This window comes from Muntiacus reevesi, chromosome 3, assembly GCF_963930625.1.
Source record: "Muntiacus reevesi chromosome 3, mMunRee1.1, whole genome shotgun sequence".
Classification (NCBI taxonomy): Eukaryota; Metazoa; Chordata; class Mammalia; order Artiodactyla; family Cervidae; genus Muntiacus; species Muntiacus reevesi.
In genome coordinates, this window is record NC_089251.1 from 191,906,194 (window position 1) to 191,926,730 (window position 20,537).

At 34.8% G+C, this 20,537-nt stretch overlaps 1 protein-coding gene across 2 annotated transcripts in view; it reads left to right on the forward strand.

The window, feature by feature from the left end:
• Positions 1 to 20,537, forward strand: part of PTPRK (protein tyrosine phosphatase receptor type K) — a 604,099-nt gene that overhangs the window by 565,837 nt on the left and 17,725 nt on the right. For both annotated transcript variants that reach the window (XM_065931350.1, XM_065931351.1), the window contains exons 15-21: positions 2,026 to 2,186; positions 9,308 to 9,492; positions 11,160 to 11,247; positions 12,351 to 12,427; positions 15,118 to 15,154; positions 16,695 to 16,792; positions 17,222 to 17,338. In XM_065931350.1, the coding sequence (XP_065787422.1) occupies positions 2,026 to 2,186; positions 9,308 to 9,492; positions 11,160 to 11,247; positions 12,351 to 12,427; positions 15,118 to 15,154; positions 16,695 to 16,792; positions 17,222 to 17,338 (763 nt within the window). The remainder of the gene's footprint in view (positions 1 to 2,025; positions 2,187 to 9,307; positions 9,493 to 11,159; positions 11,248 to 12,350; positions 12,428 to 15,117; positions 15,155 to 16,694; positions 16,793 to 17,221; positions 17,339 to 20,537) is intronic.

The window sequence follows — 20,537 nt, forward strand, 5'->3', positions numbered from 1 at the left end:
GACAGAATTATAACCAGATATAACCAGTTAACCAGATATTAGAGGTAAAAGAAGATTGTAGGTCGAAGAACAAATAGCCTATAGGCAAGTTTGGAACTATCCTTAGAGGTAAGTTTGAAAAGTGAAGGCTGTAGAATAACCTATGACCTACTGATGTGTAATTTGCCCCATACACTCTTCCAAAAAATAGGACCACTTGAAAGAATAAGAAAATATACATATTTAGATTCATGACCTCTCTTTAAAAATAATTTTAAAGTTAGAAACCACTCAGGGATCAGGTGCCAGTCTTCACGTAGGTAAGTTGCCCCCTAAATTGCTCTCCAGTTCCCCACGGTCCCCACCCTTCCTTGTGATGCCTCACGACAGGAAGCAACACTTCTATATTCCGTCTAAAACCTGTTAGGAGCTTTACAGAGCTTTTGCCCGCTAGCCTAGAAAAAAGAGATAAGAGATCTTTCAATGAATAGAGCAAATATTGCTGCTAAACAATGGTGGTGGTGATGGTGGTTGTGATGATGTAGTGGTCGTGCTAGTGATGGTGGTGGTAGTTTTTGTTATATTTTTGTCATTGTTTTATTATTGATGATACTGTCCTTATCATTGTTATTATTTCTAAAATGTATAATGCCGTTTCCATCCCTAAAGCTTACTTTATGACTATCTTACTTAGGTGTCATATATGCTATGTCAATATATTGGATTTTGTTGGGTATGTATCCTTGAGGCTAAGTACTGTAATTCTCAGAGAAAAGTATCCTACACATGAGTAGCTCTCAAATTAATAAATTAATTTTCTAAAGGAAAAACTTTTGGACATAAACACAACTACTAAAATAAATCACTTTTTTAACATGTTTGTAGTATGTTAGTATATTTATTCTAGTACAGATACTAGTGAGAATCAGAAGAATTTACCCTAGTTAATAATCCAACTGAGAAATGTTATTCTTAAAATAGCTAAAATATATTTCCAAGGCACCTAAACTGCTGCCATAAACTTAGAAACATAATCTGGCCACTGTAGGTATTTAGACTCCCTTTCTTTTTACTATTATGAGATGAATATTTATATACCTTAAATAGTTTTTTAATTGCATGTTTCATGTGTAACATTCACAATGAACCAGATTGTATTTCACACCCTTGATATGTAAGATAAAGATGTCAGTGTCTGAGGAGCTCAGAGTATAACTCTGCTCATTTCCAGATCACATGGGTCATTTGTTCTGCGGCATCTGTAAGGCCATTCTGTAGTTGCCACTCTGCCATGGGGCTCCTAAACATATTTTTAGGATCTGACCATGTTTATTATTCATTTGCATAATACTTCTACATAGCATTTTCCAAACTTTTCTCAAAGTGCTCTTCTTATAAAGTACATAATTTCCCCATATATTCCTGAGTGTTTGCATTGTTATCAAGCTGCAGTTGATTCTACAAATTTCCTGATTAGGTTTGTATTAATGTTATATAAATATATTTTAAAATGTGAATTCTACACATTGCATTTTTACCGAACAAAAGACAAAGAGTGAAGAATAGAGTTTGTCTATTTTAAGTGGATGACTGTAATAAAATAAAGTTGAAAAAGTAGTCATGTTATTCCCAAAGAACGTCTTCTGAAATTTTGATCAAGCGTGTTAATCACCCAGAAGGAAAACCAAAATTTAGCATTAACTTTTCTTTGAACAACTCTACTAAGGAAGCATTTACTTACTGTTTTAATAAAGTATAGTTGTGCTTTATGATAATTTATTGTAATGATAAAATACAAGAAATGATGAGACATTTGGGTTGACAGCTTGAATGTTAATATATCCATATGACAAATAAAACAATTTTATAGCAATCAACAAATATTGCTTAGATGTCAAACTTAATTCCTGAAATTATGATATGTTCTTAGACTTTCTAAACCAAATCTATATCTTTACGCTCAGGCTTTCCTGAACTACTTACTGCTGGTGTCAGTTCCCCTTCAAGCCTCACACTAAGGTTTCCCTTTCATGTTTGTCTTGGCAGCAAGCTTGCTAAGAAACGCAAAGATGCGATGGGGAACGCCCGGCAGGAAATGACACACATGGTGAATGCTATGGACCGAAGTTACGCTGATCAGAGCACCCTGCATGCGGAGGACCCTCTTTCCATCACCTTCATGGACCAACATAATTTTAGTCCGAGATGTAAGTTCTTTACCAAAATTTTGATCGATGACTTTTAAAGCTATTCAATTTCTCTCTGAATTCAACACATTAGCTTTTGAATAGTGACGGGAAACAAGGCAGAGAGTGGAAGAAGAAACTGGAAATAGAAAAAGTGATATGGATCACTACAGAGTTTATCAGAAGGCTTATTTTCAGTCTTGATTTTGGATTTAGTTTAAATTCAAACTGTATGAATTTTATTACTATAAGAGACATTCAGACACCACTCAGACCAAATCTTATTGCTTTAAGTTAAAATATTTCATTGCCTGCATAAAATTAGCTCATGTCAGGATTTATAATTGTTTTGTATTTGAATCTTCCATTGTATAAGGTTAAGTCTTTTGAGATATGAAATACCATAATTCTTTCTGGGAATTATTGGCATGGGGAAAGCCATTCTATTTAATTTTTCTATAGATGCCTCAGGAATTTCAAAAATAAAAAGTTAACCAGAGAAAAAAGAAATCTACATACTGTTAGATATCTGGTGTGAAGTCCAAAAGTTTACTTGAACTGAGGGATTGATAGGGAATGGTGAAATCCATCTATTCACTCATCTGTGTTAAGAATTGCAAATGTTTATCTGTGGAGACATATCTTTTAAAACAGTTCCTCTGAAGTATTGTTTAATGCCCCATGATCAGTATTACTGTTTATCTTCAAATTTTCTAGAATTTTTTTTATCCCATTCTATAGCACTGTGTTTGTTACTTAAAATTAAGTTCAATTACCTGATTGTCTCTTCAAATAGCTAAGTGAAATTGGTACTTGAGGACAGCAAATTGTGTTTATCCTTGGCCTTGTGTTCACAGAGGCATTTGCCACAGATCTCAGTTTGGGAAAAACTGTATAAGGAAAGAAGCCAACAATAGAAGTGTTATTTTCAATACAGATTATATAAATATGTAGTGGTAAGACTGAGAAAATAAAGTATTTGTAGGTTTATGCATTTATGGCTTTTCAAAAGGGGATGTGTTTTCTGAAATGTTCAGCTTGGTGCAAACTTGTAAAAAATTATTGGCCATGATTTTCCTTTGTATATACCTATATCACATTAGTAGTTAAGGATATTATAATGAGTCATTTTGGAATTTAGTTTTAATAGTGATAAGGACTTTCTGATCTGTTCTATTTTTTTTCACTGTAAGATAAATAATAGAGAAAAACATAAAACATTGTTGCTATTGAAAGTTTTGCTAACAGTATAGATGTATCATTTCTCTAACCACTTGATTTAAAAATTAATCAATTCAAGGTTTGAAAGGATTTTTGTTTCCAAAGTTTTTCTATCTAATGCCTGTATACTTTATTAGGAAGCTTGAATTTAGCAGTATATCTATAAATATACGCTTATGAACTTGGAGAAAGGATTAAATCTATTTTCCAAAGTTAGATAAAGTGGAATGAATATAATTACCTAAGTACCTCACACTGGATAGACCTAAATGCACTTTTTCCCCCTAATTTTAAAATCTTTATAAATTGAAGTTGAATCTTCTTGGTTTTTAAAATTGGACTGACTACTGAACTATAATTATAGATGGACCTTTCCTGGTAACCCAAGTTGAGAAAGAGAGTGTTCCCTTTGCAGTGATTATAGTAATAGTAATAAAGTTACAGTTAATAGTTATAGTCGTAAAGAAAGTTTAATAGTTATATTTCTTAAGAAATGATGAGTCTGTCTTAAAGGAAAACAGAATATGAAATACAACTTTAGGGCAATGAGTTCCTTCATGAGCTGTGTTTTCCTGCAGTGCCCAGTGATCCGCTCGTGCCGACCGCCGTGTTAGGTGAGGCCCTGACTCTCTGCCCTCTTTTCTGCATGGACCCCACTTCCTTGCATGGGTCACAGCTTTGTCCTCACGGTATTTACACTGCAGGAAGCAGTTTGATTTTGAAAGTATAGTCCTGATTTTATCAAAGAGAGCCATTGTGATCAGCCCATTTAGATCTAGTGCGTTTCAAATTAGTTGGGTATACTTTTTTAAAACAACTTATCCTTTAATTCTTGGTTCTGTTAGATTTGGAGTGAGTACAAGGACCCTTACTATGAATATATCAGTTCAGTTCAGTCGCTCAGTCGTGTCTGACTCTTTGCGACCCCATGAATCGCAGCACACCAGGCCTCCCTGTCCATCACCAACTCTCGGAGTTTACTCAAACTCATGCTCATCGAGCCGGTGATGCCATCCAGCCATCTCATCCTCTGTCGTCCCCTTCTCCTCCTGTCCCCAATCCCTCCCAGCATCAGGGTCTTTTACAATGAGTCAACTCTTTGCATGAGGTGGCCAAAGTATTGGAGTTTCAACCTCAGCATCAGTCCTTCCAACGAACACCCAGGACTGATCTCCTTTAGGATGGACTGGTTGGATCTCCTTGCAGTCCAAGGGACTCTCAAGAGTCTTCTCCAACACCACAGTTCAAAAGCAACAATTTTTCGGTGCTCAGCTTTCCTCACAGCCCAACTCTCACATCCATACATGACCACTGGAAAAACCATAACCTTGACTAGACGGACCTTTGTTGGCAAAGTAATGTCTCTGCTTTTTAATATGCTGTCTAGGTTGGTCATGACTTTCCTTCCAAGGAGTAAGCGTCTTTTAATTTCATGGCTGCAGTCACCATCTGCAGTGATTTTGGAGTCAAAAAATTAAAGTCTGACACTGCTTCCACTGTTTCCCCATCTATTTCCCGTGAGGTGATGGGACCAGATGCCATGATCTTAGTTTTCCGAATATTGAGCTTTAAGCCAACTATTTTACCCTGCTCTTTCATTTTTATCAAAAGGCTTTTTAGTTCCTCTTCACTTTCGACCATAAGGGTGGTGTCATCTGCATATCTGAGGTTATTGATATTTCTCCCAGCAATCTTGATTCCAGCTTGTGCTTCTTCCAGCCCAGCGTTTCTCATGATATACTCTGCATATAAGTTAAATAAGCAGGTGACAATATACAGCCTTGACGCACTCCTTTTCCGATTAATATTTATATATGCAAGTTAGTAGAATGAATCCAAATGTACACATTTCAGGGGCCAGTGCTACCAGAATCGCTAGTGTATATATATAAAATATACCTGATTTAAAAGGATTTTTCTAAATCCTCCTAATTTTATAACAACTAAAGAATACATTTCCAAGTAAACATTAGGCATTTGTGCATTTGCTTTAGTTTTGTCTTAGTTGAGTTTATAAATGCAGGTAAAATTGCAACAGTATTAATAATGGAGTGTTGCATTCTATATGCACTTTACCTGATAAGTGTTATCTTTCAAAAAATTTACATTAAGCCAAAATTTCCCACTACATTGGAGAAGGAAATGGCAACCCACTCCAGAATTCTTGCCTGGAGAATTTCATGAACAGAGAAGTCTGGCGGCCTACAGTCCATGGAATCGCAGACTTGACCACAACTGAGCAGCTAGCACTACCAGTATGTAACATCTAAGACAGCTAGTATTGCTAGTAATAAATAAGGCCGTTTCAGCTGTAAAATTAAATAAATCTTTTACAATATATTTAAGAATGCAATGAGTTTCATTTCTATTTGTACTCTATCTCTTGACTAATTACACAGCAATGATTCATGACCAGCTGGCTTGTACATTCACAAGTTGTCTTATCAGTTTGTCCCCCAGGCTTCTAACATTTAAGATTTAATCAGAGAAATGTAGAAATTGCCAGATAAATGTACCTTTAAAATTCCCAGTTCTCCTACTTTATATTTAAATTTCTTTGAACATAAGACATCAGTTTACACATATTTTTATCATCAATGTGTTCAGTGTTTAATTATATTTTCAAAATATGTTAGAACAATACAACTAACTCAGTTAAGTAAAATATACCTTTTTGACTAAAATAGTTATTAAAAGTTAAAATTTTATAATACAAAGTTATATTCCAAAAGAATCTGTAAGTCAGTTTTTTCTGTCTCTGACTGCACTCTTCCTTTGATATTCCCAGCAACAAGGGCAGGGAAGTGAGCTAGGGAATTTACCCCAAAGGATGGCCTGATCATATAGGGAGAAGCCAGGAATCATGGTCTTTGAGAGGCATCAAATTCCTCTGAAAATGTCATCTTCTGTTGAGCACTGTAGAATGAGGTCAGCATCAAGCTCATAAGTTAAATTCAATGAAGTTATTAAAAATTCAAGGAAAAAGATAGTTATTTAACTGTTAAAATTTCATTATGGTAGTATTCAAAGACATGTAGAATTGGGTCTAATAAGTCTCAGTCCTCTTGTGAACTCACAAATGTGAACTCATGAAAATATTCATGAAAAATGTCTTTGCTTCCCCTTCAATAAAATGATATAATAATTCTTACCATACCTTCTCCACAGAGCTTAGTAAAGAGAAAGTGATAAAGAATAAAGTTTAAAATATTATTGTAATAATTTTCCCCATGAAAGAGGATATTTATTTTTAAGGAAGGCTAGAGTTAACACAAAAAGAGTTATAAATCTATTCATTTAAACAATCATTGTGCATTTTATTTCATTTTGTAAGTCAAGCTGGTTGATATTTTTTATATTTCTTCTTTGAAAGCTAAATAACTTGTTAATCATACCAAACTTAGAAATGATTTGTTGCATTTTTCATCATTCTTGGAATCACCGTGTTTATAGTTGTTTTACATCCAGTTGATTTTGTACTTATAAAGCAATTTTTGATATTGCTTGATATTTATACCTGCTTAGTGATTTCAAAAGAAGTCAGAAACTTTTGTATTGATTCATATTTTTGTTTTTTTGTATTTTACTGCTGCATTGGGTTAAAGTCCCTATTACTGGTAAGTGTATTGCAAAGAACTCTAGAAGACTTTTCCATCAAAGAAATATTTAAAGTTATTGTTAAATGTGTAGTAAGGATAATGATTAATACATGGACTCTTGCTTGTAGTCGCATTGTTAGGTAATTCAATGAGGTGAGGTAGAAATGTATAGATATTAATAATTCATGTGTGATTATTTTAAAAAATACTGCTCATTGTACTACTGTATTAAAGCTTAATGCAAAACAAAAGGCACTGTCTACTTCATATGGAGACGTTATCATGTAAGATCTGGAATACAGATGAGTCCTCTGTTTCTTACTGAGCCTTTTACAAATGTGAACGTTCCACTGCTCCAACAAGTACAATGTGAGCTCTGGGTCTGCTTCGCAGAGCACTTACTACCTTTATTCCAGCTTGGGTGATTGCATTTTGCCTTCCTAACATTCTGTTCTCTTTACTTCTTATCCTAAGCTGTATATTCTGTGATAGTGCCCCGATAAGTGGCTTCTGGATTTAATTTTCCAGGGGAGATGTATATTTCTCTATGTCAGTCTATTGATTGCAATATTTTAGCAAAGATAAACCAACTGATGTTGTCTCATAGAAAAAATAGTAAGCGCTCATGAATCATGGTTGCTAGCAAATGTTTGTGTGTAGAGGGGTGGGAAACCAGAGTAAAAAGCGTTAATTCGGTTAGGTATTTTTAGGTCACAACAGAATCCAACCGAATTTTTTTCTTTTAATTCAATGTGGACTTTTATAAGTAAATGCAAAAGAAAAAACTACGTTCAGCCTAGTAAGAGAAAGTAAAGTAAATGCAATCAAGCTAAATTATAGAAGCACACAAATCTGATTGTGGGGTTCTTTTTCTTTTTTTTCCTTCTCCAGGAAGAAAAAGTGTTTATCATGGGGACAACAATTCATTTTTTGCCATATCCTATTTGTAGAGTTGGTGATAGAACAGGCAAATGTACCAGCACTTGAAATATGTTTAACTGTTAACTAAATATCGTTCTCTACAGTATGCAGTATCATTAAAACAAAATTTTCCCTAAGAGTGTACTTTCTCTTCTGTTAATGAGTATGGCACTATAATGTTTGCCAAAGTAACACCCCTTAAAACATTTGTTTTTTTGAAGATGGTAAGTTTAAATGTGATCATTATAAGCATGCCTCTTCTCACTGTAATGATTAGCACTGTGGTCATTAAAAGAATATTTATTTTTCAGAGGTAAAATGTTCTTGTTCTTTTCTTCCTTCTTATGACAGAGACTTAAGAGTTTCTTTTCATTTTAAGCTAACAACATGGTTGGGATGGGGCCTGCACTTAAATGTGGGTGGTGAGGGGTTTAATGGATTTGTAACTAATTGATTCATTGCAATATTGAAATATTTATTGAGTGACTGCTTTTACCAGGCACTAAGAATAAAAAGAAAAATATGACTCTTGTCTCTACATGCTAAGCATTTAGAGTTTAGTTAGAAAAAGAGATCAGGAAATAAATGATTAAAATACATTGTAAGTGAAATGAATGTAGGAGAACAGAAGGCCATGGGAACATAAAGCAAGCGCTATGTAACTCAGTCAAGATGGGCCATGGAGGAATTCCAGAAGAATCTAAATATTTGTCCCAGAGACAAACCAAGGTTTCCTGTACACAGTAACCAGAAGAGTCAAAATGTATCAGCAATAAAAAAAAATACAACAGTAATAATAAACCAGGGGAGTAGAGATGAAGTGTAAATGCACGTGTAACCTGGCTAGCAGACATAGTGTGGGCCATGGGCTGATTCTGTAAAATGTTCAAGTTTCTGAGTCTGGAGTGTTTCATGGTAAGAAGTCCCAGGTGCAAGGGCATAGTAGGACTAGAGTGGGGATGGGTTGCCTATTGGGAGGTTGGGATATGGATGGGAAAGAATTTGTTCAGTTTAATCAACAATGAAAACACCTCTCCAATTAACAACTTGATCTTCTCGTCCCGCAATATACTGCTATGACTGCAGATACAAGAAAAAAGTCAGAACTCAGCAAAATCTCCCACTTATCCTTCTTTAAAGTGGATCAGCTGTTTCTCTACATCTCACAGCATCTGTTGTCTTGCTTATATACACATATTAATAATATGCCCTGACCTCCTACCTGGAGCTGAAGTAAAAGGTTTTGTTTTATAGGGATGCTGCCCTAGGTCTGTACTATATTTCTTTCCTCCTCCTATTATCAGAAAGGTCATAAGATCTTAAAATCTGCTTTGCATAGATATATATTAAACAAGGTAACTTTGTCTTTTTTTTAATCTTCTGGAATCTGAAACATGGCAGATGAGAACCACAGTGCTACAGCAGAATCCAGCCGTCTTCTTGATGTACCTCGCTACCTGTGCGAGGGGACAGAATCCCCTTACCAGACGGGACAGCTGCACCCAGCCATCAGGGTGGCCGACCTACTGCAGCACATTAATCTCATGAAGACATCAGACAGCTATGGGTTCAAAGAGGAATATGAGGTGAACGTTTCAGTACCATGTTGAATCTTATTTCTAACCGTGATACTCAGCAGAATTTAACACCTTTTCCTCCCATTTACATAGCAAGTCCTGGAATACTCTGTAGACCCTCTAATCCTTTGTCTATGAACAATCAAGTGGGCATTCGAGGAGAAGGATGTAGATGGATTGAAAGAAAAGGATACTTCCTGGGGGTATAGCTGGGTCAAAATTCATTTTAATAAATAATGTTGGATTTCATAATTTATTTTACTATGCTACTTAGAGACCAGTTTGCTAGACCTTCTGTTTTCCCCACTAAAAATCCATAGCAGAATACCTTGAGTCCTGGTGTACCATTGCAGTTTCTGCCATTTGAATGACCTAAGCAGTGGGCACTTGTCTGCCTTTTTGCGTGTTGACCCTTTGTTGAAAATAAGATCAAGCTATGTGTGCTAAATGTGCTCCTTGTCACTCTGAATTTTGTTTTGAGGATTATAGGTTGAGGGTGGCTGGGAAGAAAAACAGTACTGCAAATTCAGACAACAAAAAGCAGCCCAGAAAAGGATGTGGGAAATTCTTTCATCCTTATTTCCCCTTCATACCCAAACTAAAACAAGCTTATACTACAGAGGAAGTTATTTAACTAAACATCCCAATGTATATAATATAGCAAAAAGGGAATAGTTCTTTTGCTACTTTTCACTTACTGAGAAATGGCCCTCTGGGGTGTAGAAGAAAGTACCTTCACCACCAAACACACACAATTAAAATGAAAGAAGCCAAGGAGTATTTTACTTTGAAAGACCACCTAAATATATAATGCATCTAACTTCATAAGGAATCTTCTAAACATCTCCTTTTATTTACAGATTACTTGAAATTATTTTTGAATTTTGAATATCGGTTTTAGATATACGCTGGGAACATGATGCTGTGGTGACAAAATAGTGCAAGGAATTACAATATTCTGTCAGAACTATCTTCTTGTTGTTGTTCATTGACTGTGTGTTCCTGTGTGCCTTGCTTCAAAGACCATTGGCTCTTTGAAGACCCCATTTCTTGCGTTGAGCAAAGTTTAAATTTTTCTACAAAAAGATATCTATACCCATACTTTAAATTGTTGCATATGGTAATTAAACCAATCAACAAATTCATCTGTTCCAAGAATCTTGGAGATGGTGACTCTTTTTAATTTTCATATGGTCTCTTGTTGTGGAGACTGAGTCCTTTTCATGATCTTCAAAGAAACTAAAATGTGATGTATTGCACACGATTTAATGAATAATTATGGGAGAAAACAGGTTTTCTTTGTCCTGTCAGAAATGCTAAAGCAAGCATATTTTTGAAAGATGCTCATTAAAAGTAGTTTTGAAGTCTCTGATGCTTTCTTTACTTCCATCTCACAAAATTGCAGTGATGTTAAATTTGAAATACTTCCAAGGCTCCCCCCGCTTTTTTCCCCCTAAAGTTATTTCTTGTCCTCAATTTGAACTCAGTCCAATCCAAGATGAACAAGTAGGAGTCCAACAAACAAGCTTGAGGTCTGAAAATTGATTGTTTACTGCTGTAGGACTCCCTTCCTCCCTGAGAAAGTGACTTTTACTATTTTAGTCTTTAAAACAGACAGACTTGATTCAAGGAAAGGAATTAAATTCAGTGTGCGTGTTAATTGTGCTTTTTTCTAGAGCTTCTTTGAAGGACAGTCAGCGTCTTGGGATGTAGCTAAAAAAGATCAAAATAGAGCAAAAAACAGATATGGAAACATTATAGCGTGTAAGTTCTCTTATGATTCTTGATAAATGTAAAAACCATGTGTAGAAGATAAAGGGTAAATTTGCAATTACTCCTCCTATGGTTTTAAACTTTAAAAAAATCCCAGAGGGTGGCAATCTGTTTATAAAGTAACCTATTTAACAGCATTGGATATTGACAGCAATTCTGAAATTGTCATCAACCACATTAATTGACTCAGATTCTTCATCTTGTGGTGATAATGTCCTGCTGAATTTTATGTTTGCATATAAATGCCTGGAGGTGTCATTAACAACTGAAAATATTAGGACAACGAATATGAAGGATTTTTTTCATTGCTAAATTACTATAACTCTTCCACCAAACACATTCAAGGTGGGAGTGTTATTCCTTCCGTATACCTTGTTTCCTTTCTTGGAGTCAGTGCCTGAGTCCCATTTACTCCAAGTTATTTATCATTAGGGACTTCCTCCTGATTAAGTCTTCAAGATGTATTCATGAGATAAATAAATTATCATATGGAACCATAGGAGCAGTAAGAAGAGCGACAGATTGTTTAGCTTGTAACTAGCTGTTGATTTTACTTAGACTACTTCATTCTCAGTTTAAATTATTTTGCACTCTCTTTTGAATACATCAGTTTAACCTTTGTGAGAGTAACCATAACTCTCACAAAGTAAGTTGAGAGTAGGGTTTCGAAATTCACTCCCTAATTCTGTGGCCCATTTGCTGTAAAGTACAGGGAGAAAAGATCCCACCCATTTAAAATCATGCCTAACAAGCAAAATTAGGAGTTAAGGCAAGTTTAGCAATTCAGAAAAATTTATGACTCAAATGATGATTTATCAGACATTATTATCATGTCTACTAAAAATTCCCTAACTACAAAGATGCTAGTCATTGAAGCTTTCTTAACAGAATATTATCATCAAAATAAGTAATGAGCTCATTAAAGTCCTTGCATTTTTTCATATGACTAGTAGCCAAGGAAATTTTGAAAGTATATTATGGATAATCTGTTGTTAACCACTGAATTATTTTAAGTTTCTACTTAAAATAAGGGTCATTGTCTCAAAACAGGGGGGAATTTTAATAGCTGTCATTTTATCCTTTAAAAATCTCAGATGATCACTCCAGAGTAATTCTGCAACCTGTTGAGGACGATCCATCTTCAGATTACATTAATGCCAACTACATAGATGTAAGTATTTTTATCCTGCATATGCCCAATTTATTGGCTTATATATATATGTATATATATAAATCTTTTCCTTGTTGTTACCTATAAAGTGATTGCTGGCTTTTTAAAATAAAGAACAAACTGTACACTTTTCTTTGTTCTGCGTCCTAGTACTTACTGACGTTGTTGTGCTTCCTTTCACACCTGACTTTGGTTTGGGCTGTAGATTTGGCTGTACAGGGATGTAAGTACCACTATCTGTAAATAACAGCGCCTGTTATAAACATTTAATGTGACTACTCTTATCACAGTTTTTACTAATGCTTACTACTAGTTCTCTCTGCATGCTTCACCTAACTAGCCTCATATAGTATATCTATGTTCATTTTTTTGTAACTCCTTTACATGTGTAAAGATCTATTTTACCTCCCTCCCTTTTCTATGTTTAGAAAAGCAGGGTCATTTTTAGCTTTTGACAATTTATTATGTACTCGAGTTTTATTTGTTGATGGTTTCTGTTTCTGGCTTTTATCCTACCCCTCCCTAAACATATGTGAGAAGCTGGATAGTATGATGTGTATTAGTATTTCTGAAATTTTACTTCATTACATTTGACTTCTGATGTTAAAAATGGGTAGGGACACTATTTTGTGGTGTGTGGTATTGGTTTGTAAAGTATTAAAATTACTTAGGCAAAATAATTACAAAATTGCATTTGTAAAATACACATATCACACATATATATTGAATCATAAAAATGAAAGTTTGTTTTGATCATACATTCCACTGTTCAGTTTTGGTTACGACATATGTACATGCATATCCTTTGTTTAATGCAAGTAATTATCAAATAAAATAAAATATGAAGGACGCAGTGTATTACATCCAAGAAGGACAGGCTCTGTTCATATTTCTTGGTTCAGAATCACACTGGAAATTGCAAGAATGTCAACTCATCCCTCTGTCCCTTGGTTTCCTCATCTTTACAATGGAGATAATAACAATACCACTAACCTCATCATTTTATTGTGAGAATTAAATGAAGTAATTCATGTTGATCATTAGGCACAATGCCTATAACATATTAAGCACTCATTAAACTTCACTATTTAAAAAAAATAGTTCAGGCATACTGAAATGAATTAATTCTAAATTTGCATTACTTGTAAGGCAAAAGATAGAAATATCAACAACTGCAGCATTTATAGATATGCAAAATATATGTATAATTCGGATCTAGCTTTTTATAATTTCTATAAATAAGAAATAATTTTATCACATTTATCAAGTTCATGTTTTATAGTTATTTTGTGACGTCATTATATATTTGAATTAATGAATTTTATTAACTATAGTCTTTGATTATATTGGTTAATTTTTTGATCATTATTTTACTCTCATTCAATATGGAAAACTAAACAGTCTACTCTCTAGGATAAAAATATCAACAGTTCTCTGACAAATTTGTACTTGTTCTTACCTATTTAGTTTAACCTTGGTTTTCTGCTAAGACCCTGGCAGAACATTTGGTCCTATCCAAAACATCCATTAAGACATTTGGTCCATACCAAAACATCCTTGATATTTGTTCCTTTCCAAAATGTCCATGGAGACATTTGGTCCATGCCAGAAGTCCTTGATATTTGGTGCCATCCAATACCATTTGGCATGGACCAAGTATGCTCATGGACGTTTTGGACAGGAACAGTTTTGAAGGACCATTTGGCATGGGCCAAATGTCTTATGGACACTTTGGGCACACCCGAGGGTCCTGCAAATATCAAGAATTTTTGGTATGCACCAAATGTTTTGTAGGTGTTTTGGATAGGATCAGATGGTCTGCTAACTCAGGCTTTTACTAAAGCCCTTTGCTGAAGACACAACAAAGTCACAGCTTAACTCTATTAACATTTTTGCTACTAATGATCTATTGAAATTCAAATCAATTGAAAACAACTAACAACTTATCTTTTATTTGGAGTAATTTCTTTATTGGAACAGTATGAAGTGCTTAACCACATAAAACTCTTGGCACACTATAAAAAGAAAGAAAAAAGTACTAAACCTTTTGTTCAGGATAAGATGCATTTTTTTAAAAGATTTTTTTCCCTATATATGTGTGTACCTATAATTATGTGTGTGTAAATTAATATTATCAGCACACACAAAATAGTTTTGGCAGATTCCTGAGCATCTTATAGAATAGAAATATTCTCTAAAAAAAATCTCAGCAGGACTTTGACTTGATGCACACATGCATTGTCCAGCTCTAACATTGGAATGTTCTGTTATTTTTTTATGGTTCTAATATGTCGTTGTCCATTTGTAATGCAGTGTGTTGTATTTTTGGATGATAAAATAAGAATTAATATTTTTGGACACAATTTTGCCAGGAATGAAACTAAAGAGTAACATGAAGGCATAAACATTTTAGTGAAACCAAGCAAAATCTATAAAGTTCTTTCCCAGCAAGCAAAACTCGATTGTGCAATATATATTCTAATCAGACCCCTTAAAATATTTAATTTTTGTTTTATTTTTACCTTTCAGATAACCTAGGTTTGAGAAGTGAACTATGAGTTCACTACTCATTTCTGGACTTTTTACTATAACTTAATCTTAACAGGTGGTTGTCTTCCTCTTTTTATGCCTTCATTCATTTATTTCTGGCACTGATATAAAATGATGACTACTTTGTTCTCCTATTTCAGGGCTACCAGAGACCAAGTCACTACATTGCAACTCAAGGTAAAACTTTGCCTTTTTAAATAGAGTAGAATAATCAAATAATAATAGAGTAATCAGACTTGCTTAATTCATCCATATGATCTGAGTTAAAAAAAAATCAGCTCTTCCAGTTGACACTGTTCTTTATTCATCTGTATAATACAGATTATTTTATCTCTTTAAAATGTATATAAATTAAACCTTGATTTTTTTTTTTTTTTAATTAAAAGTATAAGAGAAGCTGCTGGTATTCTTTGAGATTTGGTTCTTGGTATCCGGACGTCCCAGAGCACTAGTAAAGAGTGCTGGGCAGAGAAATTACTTATTTTTTGATGAAGGCAACTGAGATCTCATCTTATATAAGGCGCCCGTTTCCTTGCAGCAGAGTTTGTTGGCCTGGCATGTAATAGTACCCAAGGCCAACATTGCTATAATGAGATGTTGGACTGTCTTGCAACAATTTTTTTTTTCAAGTCAAGACTAAGACATAGCAAAGGGCTGAAGAGAACTTAGTCGAGTTCATTCTTCTTGGAAAAGTAGAAGTAAAGAGATCTTGTTAGAGTGGCACATTGGGAAATAAAAGTATCCTTACGACCATACCAAGACCACCTCTAGTTTTCTCCCCAAACTGACTACTGACCATCAGATGAGAAAACTGCACATCTTATTTTATAAAAAGGGAAAGTAAAACAAAAGTTAATTTCCTGTTTTTGCAGAGGTCATTTTCTAAGTGTTTTTCACATATCTTTGGAGTTATACTGAGTTTAATTAATTATAAACTCTTTTAAGTTAGAAAGATCATCCATGGTAAATGATATTCTTGTTTCATGGCATAGGGTAAAGTTTAGCCCAGTAGATGCTTTTGCAGCTCAGAGATGATACCATAAATTAGAACATATCCTTATATATCTGATGGTTCTTCATTAACCCCTAAACTTACACTGTTTATAAATGATGTGTATATATTTAATTAGTAATGTGTGCTGTTTGGTTGATGGTGGCATAAGACTTCCTATTTTCCCATTTACATGAAGATGAATTAAAGTAACTTAGAGACAGATATAACCCCTGCTTCCCTGGTGGTTCAGTGAATAAAGAATCTGCCTGCTAATGCAAGAGACGCAAGTTTGATCACTGGGTCAGGAAAATCCCCTGGAGAAGGAAATGACAACCCACTTTAGTGTTCTTACCTGGGAAATCCCATGGGCAGAAGAGCCTGGTGGGCTACAGTCCGTGGGGTTGCAAAGAGTTGGACACGACTGAATGACTATACAACAAGAACCAGAGACAGATATAAGTACCCTAAAATCTAGTGCTATCTTCTGAATTTGGAAACACAGAAGGCAAGCTGATGCAAGCAAACTTGTACACACCTATTTTTTTGCCTTTAGTGTGAATTTAGATATGAATTGAATTGAAGTACTTTTAGTGACATTTTGTGCCAGACCTTTATGTTTTCTACTTTGGTTCATTTAGTTTATATTGTTCTTTTTCTTATCTACACTTCTTTTTAACTACAAAATTTCTCTGATAACATACTATTCAAATTAATTTTTTATAGGCCCAGTTCATGAAACAGTGTATGATTTCTGGAGAATGATCTGGCAAGAGCAGTCTGCATGCATTGTGATGGTCACAAATTTAGTTGAAGTTGGCCGGGTAAGAGGCAAAAAACACCCTGTGTGTCATAAAATATCAGTATAAGTTGAACAGCAAAACATAATACGCTTAGAATAGAATACCATTTAATTGTTTGAAAAAATTTCTTAGGCATAGCATTTCAACTGAGTGCTCCTAAGTGACTCTTTGATTGCTAAGAAATGATTTGATTTCTCACTTAGTAAAGTAAATAAGCTTTGATTTTATGTTAAAATCTAGTTGCATTGTCAGGCTTGTATGTTTTTATGAGAGTACATAAAATCTTTCTATTTATTATTACAGATTCTTTTATTTATGAATTTTTTTTTATTTATGGGTTTTTAAACCATCTTTTAACTATGACCTGAAGAGTTATCACTGAAATTAAATCATTTTGGTTAATGTGTATTATATATTTAGGTTGACCTATATATACTTTTTGTCATTTAGGTTAAATGCTATAAGTATTGGCCTGATGATACCGAAGTTTATGGTGACTTCAAAGTAACTTGTGTAGAAATGGAACCACTTGCCGAATATGTAGTTAGGACATTCACCCTGGAAAGGGTAAGTACCCTAACCTTCTACAAAATTAAGTATACTGAAATTCTTTCTTTTTTTTCCTTAAAATCCCTGTCAAGAGTTGTTTTAAGGATGCTATAAAATTCATCCATTTACTTATTCATTTCACAAGTATTTATTTGAGAGCATAACATGTACCAGGCATGCTTCTGAACCTTGAGACACATATTAAACCCCTTCTTTTGTGGGAAAGGAGTAGTTGAAAAAGTAACATGTGAGTAAAGGCTTGAAGGAAGTGAGGGAGAGAGTAATATATATCCCATGGAAGGGTAATATATCCCATTGAAGGGTTATATCCCTGGGAGGTTGTCCCAGGTAGAATATTCCTGATGGAGGGAACACTCATTTCATAGACTTAGAGGCATGATACTCCTGTCGCAGTGAGAAATATACTGGAGTCTAGGATATTGAGAGATAGGTAAGTGAAAGGGAAAGAAATATGATTTAAAGTCAGGGAAATCACAGAGCCAGATAAGTGAGGTTTTGTGAGCCACTGTGATGATTTTAGTTTGTATGAAAGGTAAAAGTAGCCGGCCATTGGAGGGTTTGAGCCCAGGAGTAACATGATCTGACTTTTTTTTTAAACAGATTCAGAAAGACTGAAGCTAGTGGGCAGTGTGAGAGGGCTAAAGTAAGACATAAAAGGGATAACATACATTGTTACAGAAAAGTTTAATAACTGACCACACAAAAGTATAAAGTTATCTGTATCAAAAATTTTTAATTAAAAGATGCACACACAACAAAGAAATTGTGGTTATTTAATATTCTTAACTCATAGCTTTAATATAAGTATAAAGGAAATACTAGAATCTCTGCCCCACAAAAAGCAACTGCTAGCATGCTTATTGAAAATGTGCTAGTATACCATTTTTTACTTTCAAATCAGCAAGCGCTTTTAGAAAAAGAATAATAATCCTCATTGATTTTAAGGGTATGATGAGACATATTTTCATGTGTTGCTGATCATATTTAAATTGCCATAAACCCTCCAGCTTCCCAGGTGGCGCTAGTGGTAAAGAACACGCCTACCAATACAGGAGACATAAGAGACGTGGGTTCAATCCCTGGATCAGAAAGATCCCCTAGAGAAGGGCATGGCAACCCACTCCAATATTCCTTTCTGGAGAGTCCCATGGACGGAGGAGCCTGGCAGGCTACAGTCCATAGGGTCGCATAGAGTTGGACACAGCTGAAGCAACTTAGCCCACATGCACACAAGCTCTCTGTAAATCAGTAAAGCAATGTTTTATCTACAGAATTTTAGAATATTGATGTCATTTGACCACAAATTTTACCTTCCATGCACCTATCCTAAGAAATTTATTTAAACTACAGTTGACTTCATGGGCTTCCCTAATAGTCCAGTTGGTAAAGAATCCACCTGCAAAGAGGGAGACCTGGGTTCCATTCCTGGGTTGGGAAGACCTCCTGGAGAAGGGAAAGGCTACCCACTCCAGTATTCTCACCTGGAGAATTCCATGGACTGTATACAGAACAATATAATTATTATTATCACATTTATAAAGTATGTATAAAAATTTCTTGGACAAATCAAGCGAAATAAATGAGCAAAGATGTAGGAGATTTCAAGAAAAGAACCATCAAGCATGATTTAATGAATAGCTATATTCCATTATCACTGAAAGAGAGAATTTGGAATATACATTCTTCTTATAACTTATGAAAAGTCAGTCATGCCTTTGCTGTCCACCTGGAACTATCGTAACACTGATCATCAGCTATGCATGCATTCCAAGTCACTTCAGTGGTGTCCGAGTCTCTGTGACCTTATGGGCTGTAATCCGCCAGCCTGTTCTGTTCATGGGATTCTCCAGGCAACAAAATGAAGTGGGTTGCCAGGCCCTCCTCCAGGAGGTCTTCCCCACCCGAGGATTGATCCCACCTCTCTTATGTCACCTGCATTGGCAGACAGGTTCTTTACCACTAGCACCATCTGGGAAGCCCCTTATCAGCTATACTCCAATATAAAATATAAAGTTAAAAAGAAATCAATCACAAACTTACTTATAAAGGAAACTTAAATACATAATAAAAATTCAAGATGTTTCCAAAATCCAGTGGAAAATAACAACAAATCACTGACCAACGATTCCCCAAATTAGGCTCAGAAATCACCAAAGGCCTCTTATGAATAATCTTTGAATGAACTGTTGCCTCCAATGCGAAGAGCCAACTCATTAGAAAAGATCCTGATGCTGGGAAAAATTGAAGGCAGGAGGAGAAGGGGACGACAGAGGATGAGATGGTTGGATAGCGTCACCAACTCAATGGACATGAGCTTGAGCAGGCTCTAGGAGATGGTGAAGGACAGGGAAGCCTGGCATGCTTCAGTCCATGGGCTCGCAAACAGTCAGACACAACTGAGTGACTGAAACACAATTGCTTCAGAACTAAAAATATATTATGAAGATAAATAATTTTATATCAAAATATTCCACAAGTTAGGAGAAAAATATATAATCAAAAGTGATTTCTATCTTGAAAGATAATCTAAAATCTTGTAAAAAACAGTTAGACTAGAAATCAGGGGAAAAGTCAGTAAAACAAAGGGGAAAGTAAATATAAAAATGAGACACTGACAAAAAAGAATAAATTTAATAAAAAAGCCATTTCCTTGAAACAATCAATAAAGTAACTAAACCACTTGTCAATTACAAATGAAGAGCAATCAAAACAAAATATGTGACACTGGGTAACACAAAAGGGACAGAACTATAGCTATAGCTGCTATTAAGAAAGTTATATTATGTGTGAATTTAGAGACAGATATTAGTCTAGATACAGTGAAATTCTAGCAAATAATTATTTCCAGTATTTAACCCAAGGAGAGCTCGGGATCTGAACAGCTGGTAAAAGAAAATAAGAGTGTTGAAATTTGTCATTAAAATTGCATTATGGTTTCATAATTGAGGGGTCTTTAACCTCTAAAGAATAACTAATAAATAGCTAATGCCTAAGTTAATCAAACTATTTAAGCCATAGAAAAACCATTAAAACCAACTAAATATGTTTTAAAAGCTAGCAGAACTGTGATAACAGGACCTCATAAAAACAGGACTCTCTCAAGCTCTTCTCTGTCTCTCTTTTTAGATCTCTCCCTGTTTGTCTTTCTCAAGTATGCACACATACAGTTTAATTCAGGACATACTGAAAATGTGAA